General features: G+C 41.1%; 1 protein-coding gene across 9 annotated transcripts in view; it reads left to right on the forward strand.

Moving 5' to 3' along the window:
• Positions 1–22,678, forward strand: part of RBFOX1 (RNA binding fox-1 homolog 1) — a 620,770-nt gene that overhangs the window by 515,836 nt on the left and 82,256 nt on the right. For all 9 annotated transcript variants that reach the window (XM_039218656.1, XM_039218661.1, XM_039218662.1 and 6 more), the window contains exon 8: positions 5,213–5,266. In XM_039218656.1, the coding sequence (XP_039074587.1) occupies positions 5,213–5,266 (54 nt within the window). The remainder of the gene's footprint in view (positions 1–5,212; positions 5,267–22,678) is intronic.

The raw sequence follows: 22,678 nt of genomic DNA on the forward strand, positions 1-22,678 counted from the left end.
TTTTTTTTTTTTTTTTGGCTGAAGATAGTAAGTTGAATTTGCTGATAGACATAATAACTTAAGGATCAAATATTCAGATGCCAACAGAGGCAGACAGGTAAAATAGATGAGCAGGGATGGTCTGAAAGACTCACATTCTTTTTGCACTTTCATTTTCATACTGGGAAAAGCAAAATATGTTTCTACTAGAAGAAAAAACAGGACAAGATAACAATAAAAGATAGTTAACATTTGGCCTCCAAGCCAGACATATAATATGGAGCAGCGGTGTCTGTGGCTAACTGCAGGTTAAGTGGAGTGGTCCCTGGTCACTTCCAGAAAATTGGTCCATGTGCGATTCTTAATCAAAAATTGGTTATTTCTACTATGCTTTCAAGAAAACAAGAAATCCTGTATCTTAGTGAAATCTAAATGTTGGCAATGAATATATGTTGCAGAAAACAATAGTGAGTGAAGCAAAGACGGTGTGCAACTAACTTGTCATTTTGGGTGTTGTCTCATGCACCATTTCAACTACCAGGTCCCTGGCATCTTCAGTTAATGTCTTTAGAAAGCATTGGAACAGTTTTGGAAACCCCTAAGGCGTATTTAAGGGTACTTTCTTGAATGTGTTTCTTTGATATCCAGCCCTGCAAAGCCCTAAAGAAGACATGGGTAGATATTTTGTGTACACATTCAGACTTGCCTTTTAACACCTAATACAGCCGTAGTTAACACCGGGGGAGCTTGGGAAGTGTTTTTCTACCACAGGCTGGCAGATGACCTTTCAGAAGCAAAATTTGAGGAGGGGGCTACTGATTTAGATGTAGCCCCTTGAGGCCCAGCCACAGAGGGGTCTGTCTACACAGCTTCTGTGTCTGGTCTCTGCTCCATTGCCTTCTTGCATGGGGGCCCCTGTGAGGCTGGGAGCAGTGGGCTTTATCAGCTGTTCTCTTTTGTTGTAAGCCTCATTGTTCGGTTTAATGTCCTTGATCAAAATCTCTGAATTTGCAAGGCCTGAGGATGTACAGACTGCCTGAGAACTTAAAACCAGGATCATTCTGTCCATCTTCCTGACAGTGCAGGCTCCAGTCTCCAGCAGGGTTATCCCAAGGGTCTCTTCCAGGTACTAGAAGGAGTCACAGGGACTGGGAGGCTATTTGCATAGAATTTGCATACATTTACATAAGCCTGCATGAGCTTTGTAAGTCTGAGCAGGGGTGATTCTCAAGGTCTGTATTCTTATTTCCTCTGCCTTGAAGACAGTCACCACTAACAGGGTCCTTCTTTATTAGATGTATATCAGGAAGCAGGTCATTGAAGGTTAGGAGGAGATAGAATCCTTGCTAAAAGGGAATGAGTCTATTAGAAAAAGCTTCCTATTCCTTCTGTTCCTTTAGAGCAAAACTTAAGTAAATATTTATGGAGAACCAACTGTTTGCCAAGTGCAATTTTAGGTGCCAGGCATTCACATTGGACAGCAGTCCTTTTCATTTACCATTAATTTTAATGAAAGAGAGTGGTTATGAAAACAATTAAGAACAATCAAAGAAAAACAAAAAGGTGAACCCACGTAGTATTAACAGCTGTGCAGAAAACAAAACTGGAAATTGAATCGGGGTGTAGCTGAAGGGGGAGGAGGTGGCATTGAGTAGTCTGCCCTGGGAAGACCCCAGAGACCCACATAACATCAGGTCAACTTTGTCAGGAGCTGGGGAGAGTTCTCCAAGCACAGGGAGCAGTGGATATAATGTAGAATGACCTACATTGATCTAGAATGATCTTGGGTGGTTTTATAAAGATTTAAAACCACAACAGTGTCCCTGTGGTGTAGAGAGAAGGGAACTGTGCTATGAAATAAACGGACAGAGGTTAGGTTGGGTGGGCTTGTGGGTCAAGGTTAGAATTTGTGTTCTCTTAAGTTCAGAAGGAAGATACTGAATTTTGAGTAGCAGAATGATATATCTGATCTACTTGTTAAAATGGGTTTGGCCACTAGGAATAGAATGCATGCAAAGAGGAACAAGAAGAGAAGGGGTGGGAGGAGATGGAGCATGTTAGGACGTGGTTGCTGTGGTGTCATCCAGGCAAGAAACAAATGTGTCCTGGCTGGGATGGTGGCATTGGAGAGGGATGAAAGTTGAGAGCATGGACACATCTTTTCAGAGTCTAACCAATAGGATCTTCTGGTGGATTGTACGAGGGATAGGAGGGTAAGGAGACAAGAAATTATCAAGAATTTTGGGGTTTTTTAATGTTTTTATTTCTGAGAGAGAGAGAGAGAGAGACAGCATAAGCAGGGGAGGGCCAGAGAGAGGGGGAGATACAGAATCTAAACAGGCCCCAGGCTCTGAACTAGCTGTCAGCACAGAGGCTGACACGGGACTCGAACCCACAAACTGTGAGAACATGACCTGAGCCGAAGTTGGACGCTTAACCGACTGAGCCACCCAGGTGCCCCAGGAATTTTGTTTTAAGGAACCAAGTGGATAGAGGTGTCATTTGCTGACATGAGGAGACTTGGTAAGGAGCCGGCTGCAGGGGAGCAGGGAGGTGAGAAGTGGAGTTACCATGCCTTTGGTATGGATCAGAAAGGCCTTTGTTTTCCCTACAGTGGAAGCAGAACAGCATCATTTAGGAAGAAGGACCAGTGACAGGGAGCTGGAAAAACCTGCACTGGTGTTCCCATGACATTTCATTTTGCAGCTCACAGATTCCAAGCTGGTTTCTTGTGAAGGAGACCCTATCAGTTACCTCTCTCAAAGAATACTTGCAGCAGACAAGAGATGGCATGTATCTCCTGATGAGAGAGAATGTTGTTTATATATTGAATGAAATTTTCTACGAATAGACTTGTTAAACTAGTAGGTAATAGATAGATAGTGGCATTAAGTAGCCTGCCCTGGAGAGACACTGGAGGCCTAAATAACATCAGGTCAACTTTGTCAAGAGCTGATCAATTGATAGATAGATAGATAGACAGACAGACAGACAGACAGACAGACAGATAGATGAGGGAGAAAGAAGGAGGATAGAGATAAATGATGTTGGATGGATGGATGGATGGATCAATGGATGTATAGATAGGTAGGTGGATAGATACATTGATACATATATAGATACACAGAAGGCTTCAAGGAAATGAGGAAGATAAAGGCAGAGAGAGAAACATGATTTAAGATAGTCTTAGATACCTCTGAGAAATTTGTTTCTTTGAGAAAATGAAATGCCATTGGCATAACCTACAATCTTTGGGAGTTCTATCAAAATTAATCATGGATCAACATTCACTGAATGGTGTGTCACAGGCCTGTGTGCAAAAGGAATTATTTAAGGGACCTCCTAAGTACATATACAAGAAACAAAATTTTACTTCACTAATAACAAAAAGACCCTGTCTCCCCTATCTGGAAAAGGTAGGGACATGAGCAGGGTGTAAGATGGGGAGCAAAGGGATGAAGAAAAAGAGTAATAAATTCATAACTTAATTATTCATTTAGTATGGGTCCTTATATACTTCTTTCACAAATGTAGATTTCTGTGAAGGACTAGGGAAGGAAAACATTAAATACGTTAACATAATCCTGTAGTTTTAATTTTACCAGTTTGCTCTATTTTGGCTTGGTTCCAAGGACTTGAAATGTGGACATTAGTTCTCATGTCCCCAGAAATTGGGTATTTTCTTTTTTAGGAAGTAGTGGAATTTAAGTTGGTCACACTGAAGTCATTTTCCACATTCATAAAACACATTTTCTGAAATGTGCCAGATAATTTTTATTTTTATATCACTATAGAAATGCCTATATGACAAGATGTGGTTAATATAAGAGAGGAAGGTGTCAGTGTGAAGTTTCAGAAACCATTGGGGCAACACATCTCAGAATTTTATGTCTCTTTCTGGTAAAAATGGGGCCAGACATTTCCATTAATAAGCCTCCCAGGTATGCAAGCATAGACTTTGAAAAATCCTATCCTAAGACCATCCTGGGGGCTGTAAAGTTGCTAGCTTATACAAGTTGGATGAAAGTTCTTAGAAACAGAAAATTCTTGGAAAGTTCTAGAAAGTTCTTTGGTCCATCCAGGGGCCTGTCTTTTGAGATACTGAGCCTGTGTGTTCCTTAAGGGATCAGTAGATTGTGGCTACCTCTTGGCTCTTCTTAAAGGTGCATCACTTAGGTCAGATAATAGGATGTCATGCTTCTCCATCTGGGAAGAGCTCCCATATCAGAAATACCTTCTCTCACATCCCAACTTTCACCATTGCCTTTTCTCAGGAGCATTTGTTAAAGGACCTTGGGTGTTTTACCATCAGCCCAAGGACACAGAGTTTTACACAAAAGGCAGCACACCTGTCCTTCTTTGTCTTTCAGGAATTCTATTTAATGGATGTTTTCATAAACACTTAGCAGCAGGAGAGGAAATGATCACCAAACCCTAAAATGTGACCATTCTTTGGAGGTTGTTCCCTAAATGGTGCCCAGTGGGTGTGTAATGTGCATAGCTTCTCGATTTGCAAATATTCTTGTATGTTCTTTTCTTGAGTAAAAGTTCCTAAGGGGCCAGGATTCATTTGACAGAAAATGCTCCATCCAGAACACTGGGAAAATTACAGGATTCTGTTCCTTTTATATACAGGTTGTTTGAAAGTTACCTTAGATATCATGCATTGATTAAGAATTTTTATGGTTCCTCAATACGCCGAAATGTATTCCACACTTAATCTCTAGTGGATAAATGTCATTTTCTTTGGGATGTAAAAAGCACTTCGGAATTCTCTGGGTCATAATTAGGAATGACAATTATCAGAATATGTTTCCGCAAAGAATTCTGTTTATGTGAGCTTTCAAATTTGGGGGAATTGAATGCAAAGGGGCATATGACAGATTACCTAGCAGTGATCCATGAAAGAAGACAGAAAATTTGAAATTATTATAGTGGTTCTAGAGAATATTAGCGTGGGAGAAAATTAATCACCACATGATTTTCAAAAAGTTCACCTGTAGCCGGTCAATAGTTTCCATACTATTAACTTGTATTGGCAGCCAATCAAAGAAAGGCATAAATCTACCTTTCTAGGTAAGGTTCCAAATCATTTTTATGCATTCCCAGACTATATATCCTCTGGATATAAAATTTTTAAAAAAGTACACCACCCCATTTGATTTGTTCTCTTGCGATGATATGAGTTGTTGAATCCAATGTGATAATCATGTTTTTGTGTATTTGTTTTAAGGCTGGAAATTGAATCCAGTTGTGGGTGCGGTCTACAGCCCCGAATTCTATGCAGGTAAAAAGTTCCTCTGTGCATGACTTCTTCCTCGTTTGTTCTCTGTGTTTTGCCTGCCAGTAGAGAATAGATTTCATAAAATAATCTGAACCGTAAAACCCTTCTCCTCAGAAGTTCTGAGGGATTTTTTTTTTCTAAAGCAAAACCAAAAGTGTTTAACACCCTTTAAAAAATAAAGGGGGATCACATACATGCGTCACACTGCAGGGTATGCCCGGAGACCCTGCTCCTTGTGACATTTTACATGGATTTTGCTGTCTCAAAAAAGCATCGAGACTTTGTTCAAGGGCATATTGAACAAATGTGCAGCTGGTCATGGACATTTTTATTCAGTATGCCTTCATGGGTTTTTTATCCATACATTTCCACGTGGGGTCACATTTTTTTTTTCCTGGCAAAGCAGAGGGTTGGCTAACTCATTCCAATAATGTGGCAGTGAGTTGAAATTGCCAAGAGAAGGATTATTTAGAAAATGAGAAAAAAACAAAGTGGTCTTTCTATCTCCATTAACTGGATTCGGTAGCAATCCCATTCCTCAGTGCTCTGCCTTTCCGAGGCCAGTCTCTCCCCTCGCCCCTTCCCTGCTAACCCGCCAACTACCAGTTGATTAGGAAATCCGTGTCAAAAACTTGGTCACCACATTTTGGGAGAGAATAACCCAGAAGCAGCAGTGGCTGAGAATGTGGCTCTGTTTGGCCTGTTACTTCTGCCTGTTATCCTCTTGGTCATTATCAAGGCTGCATTTAACCCTGTCGAATTTTAGTAGAGTTGCCACACGGGTATTGAAAAGAATTTTCTTAGATGGGGCCCTTGCTCTTTAATAAGGGCAAATAAACGACCTGCTGGTCTAGATCCACTCATTTAGTGATCTCTTGATGGTAAGTCCTCCCCCTTGCTTCGTTTCTTCTGGGATGCCTTCTGTCATTTTTCTGATCCTAGATCAGCCCTAGTGCATGATAGAGGAATATAGGATGTTCGGATAGCTGCTCCAGCAGAGTAACCAACTTGACAAAGAAAAAAAATGGTAAATCTGGGAAAGCCCAACATGATAAGTGAGTTCTGGATGTTAGGTAGGCAATGTTTATTCTTCACGTGTGGTTTTCACCACAACCTAGGTGAGGTCCAACGGCTCTATGCCTGTGAAGTAGCTGTGTTGACTCTTATAGGGGAGGAAAACCTTAGCGGTTAAGGCTTTTCAACGATTATGTGGTGGAACCCACCCCCTGAGAGGATATTTAGAAAGGCGAGGAACATAAACACTGTACTCAGACAGCCCAGGTTAAATCCTGGCCAGCTGTGTGACTCTAGGCAAGTTACTTAACCTCTCTGTGCCTTAGTGTCTTCTGGTAAATGGAAGATGGTAATAGTAACAAACCTACAGGTGTTTATTAGAATTAAATGGGTTAATATGTGAAGAGTGTTTGGTGTGTAGCCAGCGCCACATAAACACTGGGCAAATGAAAGTAAATAAATGAATGTTCCACCTCTGTGCATAGGGGAAAACTAACGGAGAATGGATCGTACTGAATTCTGAGTATACTGCTGAACTAAGAGAGTCTTTTCTTAATACGTGAGAGGACTAGCCCTTTCTGTTCTCATCGTGTTCATTTCAGGGAAGTTAATTTCTGGGATCAGGGGCAAGACCGTCTGTTTGCAGGCAGAGGTATTGCAGGGAGCACACCCTTGTCCAAGCTGTACAGAAATGACATCCTTCAAAAGGGCATGGAGAAAGCCGGGTAGCAGCTTGCGTGCATCTGTGTAGGCAATGAAATGGGGTAGTTGGACCAACGAGGTGGAAGATTCTCTACAAGTGTGTACACATGGCTACATGCAGTTTCTCCCCAGAATAATGAGTTGGGAACAAGAAGCAAGAAGTCCTCTGAGGTGTGACTTGGGATTGGGAGAGGAAGTCCATGTTGCTGGTCCTCTGACCCAGGCAACCAAAATAATACCAAACCTCTTCTTCAGAAGAGATTTCAACCCTCTGGGCATATCTGTGGGTATTGATGAGGATATTATAACAGCAGAATACATTCAAACTGACTTGTGTATACAAGAATAAATTAGTCTGCATGACTGTTAGAACATTAGAACAGCTGTTCAGATTAGCCCTTAGCCCAGCCTCAGAAGTTACATCATGGAGCCAGTGGGTACAAGCAAGTTACAATAAAGATTAATATTTGCTTTAATATTATCTGTGGTCAGGCACTGTTCCAAGCACTTTACCTTAATTAATGTTAAATCCTCACGGCAGTTTTCCAACTGAGAAAACTAAGTACGTAGAATATAAGGGCACCTGGATGGCTTAGTTGGTTAAGCATCTGACTCTTGATCTCAGCTCAGGTCATGATCTTACAGTTTGTGAGTTTGAGCACCATATCAGGCTCTGTGTTGATGGTGCAGATTTCAAGCGGATAGGAAGAGCTAAGATTTCAAGCGGGTAGGAAGCTACCTAGACTCTAAAACCAAGAGCCTGGGTTCTTTATAACCAGCTTACACAGCTTCTTTATTTTTTTGTGAATATGAGAGGTCATACTTCTTATTGACTCTGGCCATGATGGTAGATAAGACTACTACTGCTCTGTGTCCAAACCAGTCCAGTTAAAGAAGAATAGGGATAAGGAATAAGAGGAATAAGATAATAACCTTGGAGTATTCCAACCCCCACCGCCACCATCTCCTCCATATACAGATGATTAAATGGTTCTGTCAGGGGCCGTTTTTAAGGAATCTGGACAACCAAATAATTATTTCTATAAGATGCTCCAATAAACTTAAATCTAAAAAAATGGGGCATGAATAAGTAAGTGTTACTTGAGAAATCTGTATATGCATGTTAGTGTTGCTAATACCTGGGGTATCCTTAATCAAAAGGTTTCTCCTTTTGCCTATGTGATGTGTATATGGAGGTCAGTAGAGTTCCTGATATTCAGAAATGTGGGGAGCTGTGGCTGCAAATCCAACACTGCAGAACGATGCCTTTGAAATATTTGAAGACCCATAAACACTAAGAAAACAACTAGCATAAATCAAAAGTTACACGCCCCTATGTGGATGGAATACATAGATGCAAATATGAATATAGCATGTATTCATTTCCCTTTGCAAGTATACTTACTAATGGCATCCATTTGAATATCCATGGTTAAGGATTTAGGGGGTTTTTTGAATTTCCCCCAACTGTAAACATATAGTCTGGTTTTGTCTTGCAATTTCCAGTGTGCCTCACAGCTGAAATGAAGACCTTGTCATTGATTTGCTGTGGATATTTAGCAGGCCAGCCCTGCATCTGCCTGAGATAGAAAGCCAGACTTATTAGGCATTTCTCTATATAAGATTTTGTGTTAATGACAAATATCATCATATTCCCATAGTATAATTATTGATTTTCTGAAGCTTATGCAGAATTAACAACCCAGCCTCCAATTGTCTCTCAGAACGGGGCATGAAAAGTTCACATATTTTGTAAATTAAAATCAATATTTTCAATCTCTCCTAAAGGTAATTTTCCTAATTTAGTGGACTTTTCCCTAACATTTATTTTCTCTTTAATTATAAAATGGCAGGTTATTGATTTTCGTATATAACCTCTTGACGCCCTGAGTGCATTTTTATTGCTAACGTGGGGTGGGGGTGGAGAGGGCAGAAGCACCTCTTAATGAGGATCTTTAATTACTGGCTGAACAGTATTAATTTGCTTTGATAAATTATGACGTGCACTCTCCCTCACGCACACATTCCAGGGGAGGCATTTAGAAAGCTGTTATGAAAGGTCTTTCATTTCAAGCGGTTTTTCTGAATTCTTACCAAGTCCTACCTGGAAGAATGCTCCATCCAGTACTTGTCTTCAGAAGCAGGTGTGCATAAATCAGCGTATACCTATGAACCTCCTCCAAAGTCAGGGGGATGTTTCCCTACAAAGCTGCAAGGCATTGATTAGTTTGCCTATATCTAATCATCTTCAGGCTCCTTGGGGCTTATTTTTAAGATGGATGATTGATAAGTCAATTTAAAAAATGTCCAGGTAGGTCTCAAAGACTTTAGCCAACACCTAAGACCATTCCATTTTAGACTTCTAAAAAAATTGAAGGCATTAAATCAAAGTACACTACGTGCAAATATCTGTTCCCAGTAGAATGCTTCAAGTTACTTAATATAATTAGAAATAGTGTTTCTAATAATCTCAATGAGGAGGCCTCACAAGGGGTTCCCCCATCATTGTGAGCTGTTCCATTGCTATCTAATAAAAAGATTAAAAACAGTGGTGCCTTTTACAGAGAATCATGATACCTGGCCAACAAAACTGTTGATCGAAAGCAAGCACCTTTAATCTTCATACATAAGTAAAACAAAATAAAAATAAATAACAGAAGGTTATACACAGTTGTCGACGTGGTACTGACAAATGGCAAATTCATCCATTTCTCAATTGCTGGTAGGATGGCTGTGAAGCTCACTCATACTGTATATCATATCTGCCAACTCATTTCTGTGATTAAATATTCCATCAGTGAGGCTATAAGGCGGCAAAGCTTAACAAGATTCATAAGATGCACCACTTGAACACACATAACTCACTTCCGTGGATGTGAGTTTGTGCACCCCGCCTGCAAAGGAAAATTGGAATTGAGTTAAATTACTCCACGAGTCATGATCAATAGGGAAAGGAAAAGATCTACCAATGCAATGCAAATCTGAGATATAGTTAGGTCCCAATGACAACAAACACACAATTAAAGTCAAAGATAGAGAGATGTAGGGTAAATCGACTTGTAAACCTTGAAGAAAGTGATTAACTGTCTTCTGGCAATACTATTGTATTAGCAGTTTTCTCTTCTTTTTTTTTTGAAAGGGGGAATAGGAAGGGGTCCTTAATTGGATATTCCTCCTAAAAATAAACGTTTCTGGTTTCAAGAGTAGGGGGGAAAGTACTAAAAGAAGCAGGCTTGGCTGCAAAGTCACAGTTGAAAGGTGGTCAGGTCTCAAAACTAGGTTATCCTGGGGTTATAGGGAGGATCAGATAAGATAATGAGTGGAAAAGAACTTTATAGGCTGTAAAGTAAAATCAAAATATAGGAGATTAGTGTGATCACCAGTTACCTAGGTTGCTTATGTCCACATCGGTAAAAAACCTGCCCACAGACCACATGTCTTGATACCAGGCTAGATGATGGGAAAGTGGATTGAGATCTCAATATGAAGTTTAAAAATGAAGAGGATGGATGTAGCACTCTGTGATTGCTTATCTTGAAAGGGCAGCTGTATTTGACCTTGGATTACCCGTACAAAGGTATTGGTTTTCTATGGGCTTTTGGCCACTGTGAACCATGATTCATATAAGAATTGAGTCAAAAGAAGGTAGATAAAGGTCTCCCCCTAGTTGCTCCCCCCATTTCACTTCATGTAGTCCATTTTAGTTAAGAGAATGACCTTTAGCTGCACTTTTGGATGAACTTCTTTCCAATTCCCCTCCTGCAATTTGGATACAATAGCATCTGAAAAAAAAAAAAAAAGTAAGACTGTCAGAACCTGTTATAACTGGGGTCCCTGACACAGGCTTCCTTCCTTTTATTGGCCACTATCCAAGACTTGGGTTGGGCTTGGAATGATGTACCCAAATCCTGGGTACAGCGTATGCATTTGGGATGACTACCTTAGCATCCAGAAAGAACGTGATGTGGGTCTGAAAGGTGCCTGTTGCCACTTGGAGCCCCTGAAAGCAGCAACCATTCAGGCATCCCTCGTGGCTCTAACACTGCCCACATCCGCCCTGAGGACCAGCATCAACCAGACTCAGAGCAACGGCGCCTCATGAACAGTGACCTTTGCCTCTGCAGTGTTCTGTATAATTTACACATCTGCCAGATTCAAATGCAGTGCACTTCAGTGAACTGAAACAGAAGAGTCCAGATTGAAGTCCCCAAGCAAAGGATTTTCAGCCTAGAAATGTTCCACTTCACAGACTTTATCTCGTACATCTGTTTACCTTTGCCTCCCCTTTTGGTTGTAATTCACTTGCCTTCTCTCTTCCCCTTTCCCCATCTGCCTTATCAGATTTCACTCCATCTCTGCGCACATTAGGCCTTAGTTTTTATCTGTGTCCCCTTCCCTGCCCCACGAAAGGAATGCAGCTCAGCGTGGATGGAACCTTTGGGGGATTTGATCTTCAAATAAGATCAGAACTGGATTATGTGCTCAGAACTACACTTCCTCAATAAAAATAGTTCCCATTCTGTTGCACAAGAACAGCTCCCCCAAGCAGGAAGTGACAGGACTCTCGTAGGAGAAGCCCCACCTCTGCACCATGAGAGGAAGACGAGGTTCGCCTGTTTGGCTCTGGATCTGTTTCAAAGGGAAAGTTCTGGGCTGTCATCGTCCAAAGAGGAGCAACCCAAAACATCATCAATAATAAATAAGCCACTCTGGACACTGACCTGAGCCAGACACCATGCAAAACACTCTGCCTCTCCTCAGATCCTCAGAAAAATGTTACAGCATTCTCTTCAATATGGAAATTATGAAACTACACCTTCCTAGAGAGTTTATGTCATTCCTTGTATCACAGAACTAGTATGTAAGCAAACCGGTTTCTTATATAAAGGTCTTTTTTCTGACCTCAGAGCCTATGTTTTCCACCTTGTTGTGCAGCTTACTCAGTAGGATCAGACCAGGACATGCCTGCCTTGTCTTCTGTCCCAGAGGTCATAGAATATAGTGAAGATGAATAAAAATATCTGTGCACGTAGTATTACTTGCTGCATGCCAGACTCCATGTTGGGAACTCCACATATGTTTACAGAGATTACAATTTTGGAGCAAACGTGTCCATTTCCTTCATTTTGCAGATAAATTAGAAATCTAGTGACGTTATATTGCACAAGATTGGTGACTTCACAACTTAAAAAAGCTGGATCCAAAGCCAAATCTCTGTGGTTCCAGAGCCCATTCCATTTTATTACACATTACCTCCCCCACATACTTTAGTTAATCCAATATCTTGGATTAATGGTTTTTAACTGGGAGTAATTTTACCCACCAGAGGAATTGGGCAATTTCAGGAGACAGTTTTCATGGTCACATCTTGGGGAGGGGGAGGACATGGGGTGTTCACTCCTGGCATCTTGGAGGTGGAGTCCAAGGATGCTGCAAAACATCCCTCCATGCATAGGACAGCCACTGCCACAAAGAATGATCTGGTCTAAAATGTTGATGTTGCTGAGGTTGAGAACCACTGTCCTGACAGAAGCACATTAGTAAACGTGTCACATGTGCACCAAATACCTTTCCCAAGTCCTACCAATAGCTCCTGCTAAAGATGGATAAGCATCTGTAGTCATCAGTGACAGTCCAGGAGAGACGTTCATCCAGTTGTTTCCTCTTCTGGGCATTACTCTGTGATTTTTGAATCTGGAAGGGAAAAACATAAAGCTTCATTGTATGCTGCAGAGCTGTGTCAGGGGCCACAGGACCATCCTCAGGCTCGGTATTTCATTAGATGTGCTCATAGGACTCAGCAAGGCTGTTTAGTCACAGTTCTGACTTATTTTGAAAGGATACAGATTAATAATCAGCAAAGGAAGGGGCGTCTGGGTGACTCAGTCACCCAAAGCATCTGACTTTGGCTCAGGTCACGATCTTACAATTTGTGGATTCAAGCCCCACATCAGGCTCTGTGACCATTCAGCCTGCTTTGGATTCTGTGTCTCCCTCTCTTTGCCCCTCCCTCCCTCACTCATTCTCATTCTCTCTCTCTCTCTCTCTCAAAAACGAATATGCATTAAAAAAATTGTTTTTAATCAGCAAAGGCTCTGGGCACACCTTTCCAGCAGAAGCGCACAATGTGCTTAACTTTCCCTGCAGTGGTGTCTGACAACACAAAGTGTCATCAGCTGGGTGTCAGCTCACTTCCTGGGAGGCAGTCTCATAGATGTGGAGCCCCCATGTGACTGACCTCAGCTACTCAAATCATAGCCCAAAGAGCAAAAGGAAGTATTGACCATAAATCACATTGCTACCATAAACTATCTTATCTTGTCAAACTGGTACTGTATGGCCCAAGGCCTCCGTTTTATCAGGTAGAATATTCTAAGGGATTAGAATTCATCTACCAGGAGCTGTCCAAGTGCCAGCCCTGAAGACAAGCATCCTGTGGGGAATGTGCGGGGTTGGAGCAGCCCAGACCTGTGGAGTTAACCCTTTCCTACACAACAGAAGGAAGGGGAGGAGGAGGAGGAGGAGGAGGAGATGGCGAGGGGAAGGAGGAAGAGAAGAACAAGAAGAGAAAGAAGACCCAAGAGGAAGAGGAGGAAGAGAAAGAAAAAGAAGGAAGCAGAGGAGGAGAAGGAGGAGAGCAAGAGGGAAGGGGAGGAGAAGAAGAAGGTGAACACAAGCTCAGAATATAGAGCTCATTGGGGCGCCTGGGTGGCTCAGTCGGTTAAGCATCCAACTTCGGCTCAGGTCATGATCTCACGGTTCGTGGGTTCGAGCCCCCCCCGTCGGGCTCTGTGCTGACTGCCAGCTCAGAGCCTGGAGCCTGTTTCAGATTCTGCGACTCCCTCTCTCTCTGGCCCTCCCCTGCTCACGCTGTCACTCTCTCTCTCTCTCTCTCCTAGAAATAAATAAAACATTAAAAAAAAAAAAAGAATATAGAGCTCATAATATAGAAGGTTATGAATGTAGTGGTGAGGAGGAGGAAGATGGTATGAGACATACCACTGTATATGTTGGTTCTAGGAGAAAAGATCAAGCTGGATTTAGTTATGAAAGAGGAGGGAAATATGTGGCTTTTCACTTAGAGAAGGGGTCTGCAAGTTTCTTCGGTAAAGGGCCAGCTAGTGAATATGTTCTTCTGTGTGGGCGGGCAGAATTACACTACTGAAGGCCTGTGAATTGCCAGGCACCGTGGTAAGCACTGGGGGAGCCCCTCTTCCCTCTGGAATTCCTTGGAGCATTGAAGGATGCAGAAAGATAAATTCAATCTATAACAAATATTGATGCCTACCCACCAGAACACTGAAAAAAGAACAACGCTCTCTGCATTAGGAGCTAGAGAGGAGATATTCATTGGGTTTTGAAGGATAAGGAAGAGTTCCCCTGCAAAGCCCGTGAAGACAGATGTGTGTAGGGGATGAGCTAGGAGTATTGTAGGACCCGAGGAGTTTCTCAGCCTTTATCTGCAGAATCCATTGAGAAGTGATAGGAAAAAGAAAAAAGAAAAAAAAAACTACAGGTGCTTGGTCTTCACTGGATATAGAAATTTCTGAGGCAAAATCAGGTTTCCCCCGAAAGCTGAGAAATACAGAGGGTACCTTCTAGAGAAAAGTTGCAAAAGCCCTGACAGTGCTATATAAAAGGAATGTGGATTCGGGAATCTGTCCTTTGAGTGGCAAGGAACCATTGAAAACTCTGATAAAAAGTATAATCAAAACATAAAATACAACAAACAAGAACACCCAGTGATGAGTTAGCACTCCTTTCTACACTTGAAATAAATAATAGTCTTATCGTGAGGACTATTAGAAATATGTGAACCAAGCCCTAAAAGACTGAAAAGAAGTTATACCGAATCAGCAACTTCTCAGCCATGGTAGAGAATGCACTCCAGTCGGACCCCAGGATTACTAAACCAGCGCCTAGCACCAAGGTTCTTATAAAACCTGTTTTCTGGTTTTGTCCCAATCTCTTTCTAGGAAGGCAAATCAGCAGACTTTACAAATGACATGATTCCACTTTTTAAAAATGTTTTAACTTGTGTTGCCATTCAATTATAAACCACTTAGGTTTTTTTTGGTGCTTCCTACTTTTTGCATTCTTGTAAAAATTAATAGTTCAGTGTTATTAGCCTGACCAATTAAGTTGTATATAAAGACAAATTTGCCAAATATTGTTTAATACCCTGTATGTTAATTATATGTAGATAATCGTTCTCCAAGCATCAATTGAAGCCATCTTTTAAAAATGTAGTGTTGAAGAATCAACAACACAAATAGCAAAGTCCTACTTAAATTAACTATGTGGGTGACAGTTAATGCATTTCTAGAACTTCTGTGGACCTGTTACAACCCATTACAGTTGAAATATTGGTTTATGAAAAATTAATAAAGCCAGTGGAAAATGGAACTCAACATCTGCCTTAGCTGTTTACACCAAAAGAATCAGGCAGAATTAATTATGCCGTATGCTACAATCTAATGAGTTTTTCATTAAACGGTATACCATTACGAAGCCTGAACAAGGATTATTCAGAGAATAATGCCAAAGGCTGTTTATTTATTTTTTTTTTCATTTTTTGGAGGAGATTAAATTAGTTAATGGGTTATACATTTAAACCTAGCACAGAGGTTAGTCGATGTATGCTAACCATTATATTAAACTCAGTGTCGTTTTGAAAATAGGAACACCCCAGTATTTCCTCTGGGAGGAAAAAAAGATGAGTCTATTTGTGAGTTTCTAGTGTTTGTTTGATAGGCATATGATATTGTAAAGACCTTCTATATTAATTTTCTGTCATTTTTGAAAACCATTTTTACCAGCTGAAATACTCTATTTGCTTTCAGCCCACTGGTGTGCATGCGAGTGTTTGTGGTGTGGGAGGCATGTTTAGACAAATGTATCTGATTACTCTTTAGGAGATTCAAAGTGGAAGTATATTATCTGAGAGTAGGGTCAGGATTTAAACCTAATCTAGGATAGGAAGGGGACTCCAGTGAATCTCTACCCCCATTCCACAAATATTTCTGATTCCTCCTATATAAATACAGCTCCGTACTAGAAAGTGAAATAAAAGAGGAGTCCCAAAGGAAAGCCATCCAGAGGCTCTTAGGGACTTCTGCAGCATCTCCGAGGTTCTTGTCCCTAGGAAGAAGAAAGAAAGAGGATGGCAGGGGAGAGGAAGAGAGAAAAAGAGAGAGATAGAGAGAGACTGAAAGGCAGTCTGGGTTCTTTGCAGAGACTTGTAAACTCCACAGATTTTAGCCCAAGTGCAATTTCTCATTTGTTTTCTTCATACTAGATTACTAAATAATACTTTAGATTACTAATAATAGATTACTAATTAATAGATTACTAAATAGATTACAAAGCTAATATGTCTTTACGAGATGCAAAATAAATGTAGTTGTAAAGGACACATCTCAGTTCCAGGGAGGCATGTTCTCTCCCCATCACCCTTCAAGGCCCTGCCACAAGGGGATATGGGGTCCACACCCATATGGCCCCATTTCCTGAGTCCTCAAGAGAAGCCAGGCACCTGTCTTGTGAGATGAAACCTGCCCAGTGTAAATGTTGGCGATTAGTTCCCAAACTTAAAACGTTCTCCATTAATTCTGTTATATTAAACATTATATCGGAGGACAAACCCAAGAGCTCAGCAGCTACTGTTCTTCAAGGAACAACGGAACAAAAGTAGTCTCAAAGTGCCATATTTTGGGATTCAAGATAATAATAATAATACTATTATTATATGTTCTTTATGTTATTCAATATAATTGTTATTACTGAGATCACTTATTCAGGATTTGTCAAGCTCTTCTGTGTAGCAGTTCTGATCCTTACAGTTCTCAATGAAGTAGACTTTTTTTGTCCCTATTTCACAGATGTGAAAACCAAGTCTGGGATGTTAAATGACTTGCCGAAGGTCAAAGAAACTTACAGTTAGTGAGGCTACAACACAAAACAAAGTGTTAAAGTTCTCAGAGCTCATGCCTTTTCAGCTGCACTGTGAGACCTTGAGAGTTCACTGTTTTTCAACCTTCTGTGTTTCTTTCTGCCCTGTCTTATGGTGATCTTGCAAGTGGGATTTTTTTTTTATCTACAGAAGATACATCCTGCCCAGAGGCTTCCTTGGTTGGATTTAAAACCCTATCACAGATTCTTAAACATGATCATGAGGTTCTAGCAAATATTTTTAGCCTGGAAGAGTCAGATATTTCCAGCCAGAAGGCAACCATGGAACTGTTTGATGTGGCTTTAGTGCACATGGGGTAGATTGGTGATATTTATCACCCCACTGTTGGAGATGATGTTTAAACATCTCAAGACCGAGGATCACCAGTAATAAGCAGATGTAGCTTCGCTACTGAGTCTGCGCTCTGGAGTCACACCAGTCTCTCTTAGATTTCAGTTTGTGTCCTGTTTCTCTCTCTCTCTCTCTCTTTCTCTCTCTCTCTCTCTCTCTCTCGGCCTTATTTTCTTTGTGGGTTGGATAAAAATAAATAAATTATAGTGTGTGTACAGCATACATGGTTCAATACCTGAAACTCAGTGGCATCTGAATGGTTACTTTCATTAATAAGAGCTGTACCTGACTTTGCTTAAGTAGTCCCTACCATTTTACTATTGTTAGTGGCCCCTGGGCATCCCCTGGGAGCTGATTAGAAATGCGGATTCTCCTGTCCCACCCTAGACCTATTACATGAGAATATGCATTGTCAAACAGTCCCCAAGTGATTCAGCCTCCATTAGAATGTTAGAAGTCAGGCTCCAGGTGGCCCTTACCTAAATACTAGGGGCCATAACCCTGAAAGGCCAAATACCTTCGGAGAGAAAAGTATTTCCATTGTTTTCATTGTGATTAAATTGCTAACCTTCCCTTAGGGGACAATTTTTTTTGTTGTTGATTTTTTTATTGTCTTGAACAACAATGAATTAGAAAGAAATTTTTGGCAAGCATTCACAGAACCTGTCTTTAAATTTTTGGGGTTGATTGCTTTTAACAAAAATGAAATGAAGTTAAATTTTAGGAAGTATGGATAAAATGATATTCTGTGAAATGATCAGTGACAGCCTCCCAGGGAGGGGCTAATGCTGTCCTGACAATCACTATTGATATCTTCCAAACAGAAAGGGGACATTAGAATGAGGGTCAGCAAACCTTTCCGGGAAAGGTCTGGAGAGTGAATATTTTAGCTTTTGTGGGCAATAAGGTCTCTTTTGTAATTGCTCAGCTCTGTCTGGTAGCATAAAAGCAGCCGTAAGTAATATGAATAAGTGTGGCTGTACTCCAAGAACACTTTTCTTTATAGACGCTGAAATTTGAATTTTATGTGATTTTTCACTTTGTCACCAAATATTATCCTATCCTATGGATTGTTTTTCAGCCATATAAAAATGTAAAAAACATTCTTAGATCACAGGCCATACAAAAACAGTGCTAGGCTTGGTTTGGCCAAAAGGCTTTAGTTTGCCTCCACCTGATTTAGAAGATGAGCCTTAAATCCATGGGTGCAGGATGCTGGTTGGTTGGACTTTCATTCAGCACTATAAGATTTCTATCTGTGTGATCTTGGGCAAGATTCTAAAGCTCTCTCTGTCTCAGTATCCTCATCTATTAAATAGATATAATGATGGTACCTGTCTTACAGGATTAAGAGTAGTGGGTAATCCGCATTAAACATCGAGTGGGTTTGCTTGGTATTTAGAGGGTTTTTGATAAGTAACTTATGGAATTGCTACTGTTGATGTGTTTATTATCATATTGCATCAATTGACTATTTTTTATAGAAACCACTCTTAGCTGAAATTTTGAAGGCAGAAAAGTAAGAGCAGTTCAAATAAGTCATTGCATTTTTTAAACCACAGATGACCAGGGAGAAAGTTCTTTGTAGTATTCCTGGAACTTTTTTTTTGTTTGGTACAGTCTGAAATTATGTCAAAAAGAAACGTGAAAAGAAAAATAAAAACGAGATCATGTATTTCTTTTTAATAATTATGAAAATCCAGACTTGCATAATAAATTAGAGTGAGAGATTATTTACACTGTATACAGATTCACTTCAAGGCTCCTTTAACTATGGGAGTCCCTTGGTACAATTAAAACATGATTCACTTTATAAGAATTAAAGATACATACAGCATTTTCTGCAACATCTGTGCCTAAATGGAAACACCTCAGTATTTAAAGTTGGGCCATAACCCTTCAGAGATGCTCATCTTTCAGGCATGTATAAAAGCATTAAGCATTAGCTGTGAAAATACCCTTACATGGATTAGCCCAATACTAGTCTATGTTCAAAAATACATAACTAAAGGGACACCTGGGTGGCTCCGTCTGTTAAATGTCCGACTTCAGCTCAGATCATGATCTCAAGGTTCATGAGTTCAGGCCCCTGTTGGGCTCTATGCTGACAGCTCAGAGCCTGGAGCCTGCTTCTGGAGCCTGCTTCAGATTTTGTGTCTCCCTCTCTCTCTCTCTCTCTCTCTCTCTGCCCCTCACCTGCTCTCTCTCTCTCTCTCAAAAATAAACATTTAAAAAAATTTTAATGCATAACTGAGAAGAAAAAAAAAGGTGTCTACAGCCCATCAGGGCTTTGGATAAATGTGTCAATTGGAAGCAGTAACCTCCATGGGCAGGGACCAGATGGCTCCCCGCTAGACATCTACATCTAACAACCAGGTTTGGTGCCTGTATGGCCCTCAGGTAGTACAGAGCCTCACTGATCCTCAGGGCAGAGCTCACATGAGATAGGCAGGTGTATTAGTGAGCTGGGTCTGCCATGATAATGCACAGCAGAGTGACTGGCTTGAACAATAGAAATTTATTTTCTCACAGTTCTAGAGGCAAGAGGTTCAAGATCAAGGGGTGGGCAGAGTTGGTTTCTTCTGAGGTCTCTCTCCTTGACTCCTAGATGTCCATCATCTCCCTGAGTCCTCACATTGTCTTCTCTCTGTGTCTCTGTCCTAATTTAAGATTCTTATAAGGACATTAGTCACAGGGAATTAGGGTCTACCCTAATTTTAATCTAATTACCTCTTTAAAGAGCCTATCTCCAAATACAGTCATGTTCTGAGGTCCTGGGGTTAGGACTAAAATGTCTGTATTTGGAGGGAATGCTCTTCAGTCCATAAAAGTAGGGCAGGAATGGGCATGTCTTCATCTGGATGGGAAATCAAGCATGGCTTCCCTAGGATTATGCCATCGGTGATATTGCATACCTTCTTTAGCAGCCCGCCCTCAAGTAGTGTGACAGAATAGTTAGGACTAGGTGTTACTCTTTGTCCGAAATGCCAAAAAAGCAAAGGTAGAAGTTGTCAGCATCGGCGTACAAAACAGCAAAGATAAAATGTAAATAGGCTCTATCTCTTTGCCCAAAGAAGTTGTGAGACCAGATACTTTCAGCCATTTTTACTCTTTTTTTTCTAAACATGTGGAGGATGCCCTTAGGCCTGGCTTACTCAAAGTGCATCCATGGAGCAGGAGAAACACGGGGGTTTCTGATCAGAAGTGCAGGTTTTTGACCAGCTCTCTGGGAGTGAGGCCTTTGAAGGCACCCCATTTAACATTCTCCCCCAGGGGATTCCTAAAGTCTCCCAGACTTGGAAAACCTCCTGTTTTAGGAAGGCAAGAACTCACAGCACTGAGGTATGGGGGACTGGCTCTCCTCCACTGTTTCTTTAAGGGTGGCCCCCTGACATCAGAGACTGCTGAAAATGCATGTTCTCTGCTCCATCCTAGACCTATGGAGTCACTAACTCTGGAAGTAGGACCTGGCTTTCTATGTTTAACAAATCCCCTAGGTGATTTTGAGAATGCAGGTGATTATAAGAACCAGCGGGGGACTGAGGGCAGTTGTGACTGCCAGCCACCTTCTTAAAGTACCACTCCTATAAAAAAGACCTTTGCAGGGGTTTTCTCTTTCAGTGAACTGTCCCTTGTCACACTCTCAGAGCTACTTTTTTCAGTTAGGACCAATGTTTTCCTGTTTATGTATTTTTAAGTTTATATATTTTGAGAGAGGAAGGGCAGAGAGAGAGAGAGAGAGAGAGAGAGAGAGAGAGAATCCCAAGCAGGCTCAGTCTCATGAACCAGGAGATCATGACCTGAGCTGAAATCAAGAGTCAGCAACTTAACTGACCGAGACACTCAAGTGGCCCTCCTATTTGTATTCTATTTTATGAAAGTACCTTAAAAATCGTTCTGTAACAATGGAAGCCAGGAGTCATTGATAAAATGAGTAATGTTCTAGAAGCCTAGATAGCTTGTTTCACACCTGGAATTTGCCTCTGACTGATGATAAGGCTTCTCATAAACGACTGCCTTGCTTTATGCTATTTTTCCTGTCTCTAAAGAGGTACTAATCCTACTTGATACTTATTAGGGAGGAATAAGTGCAGTGTAAAAAAATTTTTGGTAAATACTGAATAAAGGCTTCTTTTTTCTGTATAAAATGAAAATATTGTTTTTAACAGTAATTACTATAACTATTAAGCATTTTTAGTTATGACTGCAATATACAACAAATATGGGATAAACAGCTTGCCAGTCATAATAGTCATACTTAATAAAAATTATTCCAAAACTACTTTTAAACTTTATTGATCTCAGCGAGCCAAAGTAAATAACCATAGTGTTTAAGGTTTGGGGGTCAATTCAGACTCATTCCTTTGTTCATTTTCTTGTATATGTATTTGTTCTTCTCATCAGGTTCCCCTCCCCCCACTCCACCTCTCACACCCACCTTCCTCCACTCTCTCCACACACGCACCCCTCGCTTTTAATATTAGGTCCCAGGACCCATAGGGATGAAAGACAACTTAGACATGATTCCTGGCCTCTTGGAGTTGGTAGTATCCATGGTCAGACACTCATTAGAAAAGTATAACGCAATCTAGAAAACCAGAGGAAAGAAGGTGAACGTGGCAAATGGAGGCAAATAGATCTGGTTTCAAGGAGGTGAAGCCAGAGCCGAGTCCAGAAGGGAACGATCTAGGGGGAGGGCTTCTGGGAAGAAGAAGAAGCAGCATCTGTAAAGGCAGAGGTGTGAAAATGCACCGTCATTCCAGTTGATTTGAGTCCAATTTCTTCACCTAAGAGTTGGCAGCAAAGTAGAAAGTTTAGATGCTTCCTCATCCCTCTCTGAGATAGGGATCACCCCTTTGAGGCTTCTCCGTGTCCCTCAAGGGGCCAGGAAAGATTCCCAGAGCTGTGGGGAGTCTTCAGGTAAGAAGGAAGGGCTGGGTTGCCCTCTCTGAGACACAGACCTTGGTGCACCCTCTAGATATGCTGGAATGCTGGATGCTGATGATGGTGTCATCCCTGAGAGTGACATCAAAGGCTCTGATTATTCCCAAGTTTCAGTCTGCCATGTGGAGCCAGTTCCTGTCAGGCACAGAACCAGGCTGCTCAGACTTCATATTAGGCTGAGTCAACCTTAAAAGAACCAGAGAAGAGGAGGAAACAAGTGAATCCCATCAATAGATAGGTTTATAACTCACCCCTTGTGGACTTCAGGCATGCACATCCCCAGCTATAAACAAGGGGCAACAGAAGGCTCCCTCAGAAAAGACTAGTTGGACGAAGCACTATTTTTAGCAAAGAAAATGGAAGTGTCTTTACAAACATAATTTAATCATATTCATCAATCCTTCTGAGGGTCAGGTATTTTGCTAGGGGCTGGGAATGGTGGAGAACAGTTT

This window comes from Hyaena hyaena, unplaced genomic scaffold, assembly GCF_003009895.1.
Source record: "Hyaena hyaena isolate Hyena2069 unplaced genomic scaffold, ASM300989v1 scaffold_772, whole genome shotgun sequence".
NCBI lineage: Eukaryota > Metazoa > Chordata > Mammalia > Carnivora > Hyaenidae > Hyaena > Hyaena hyaena.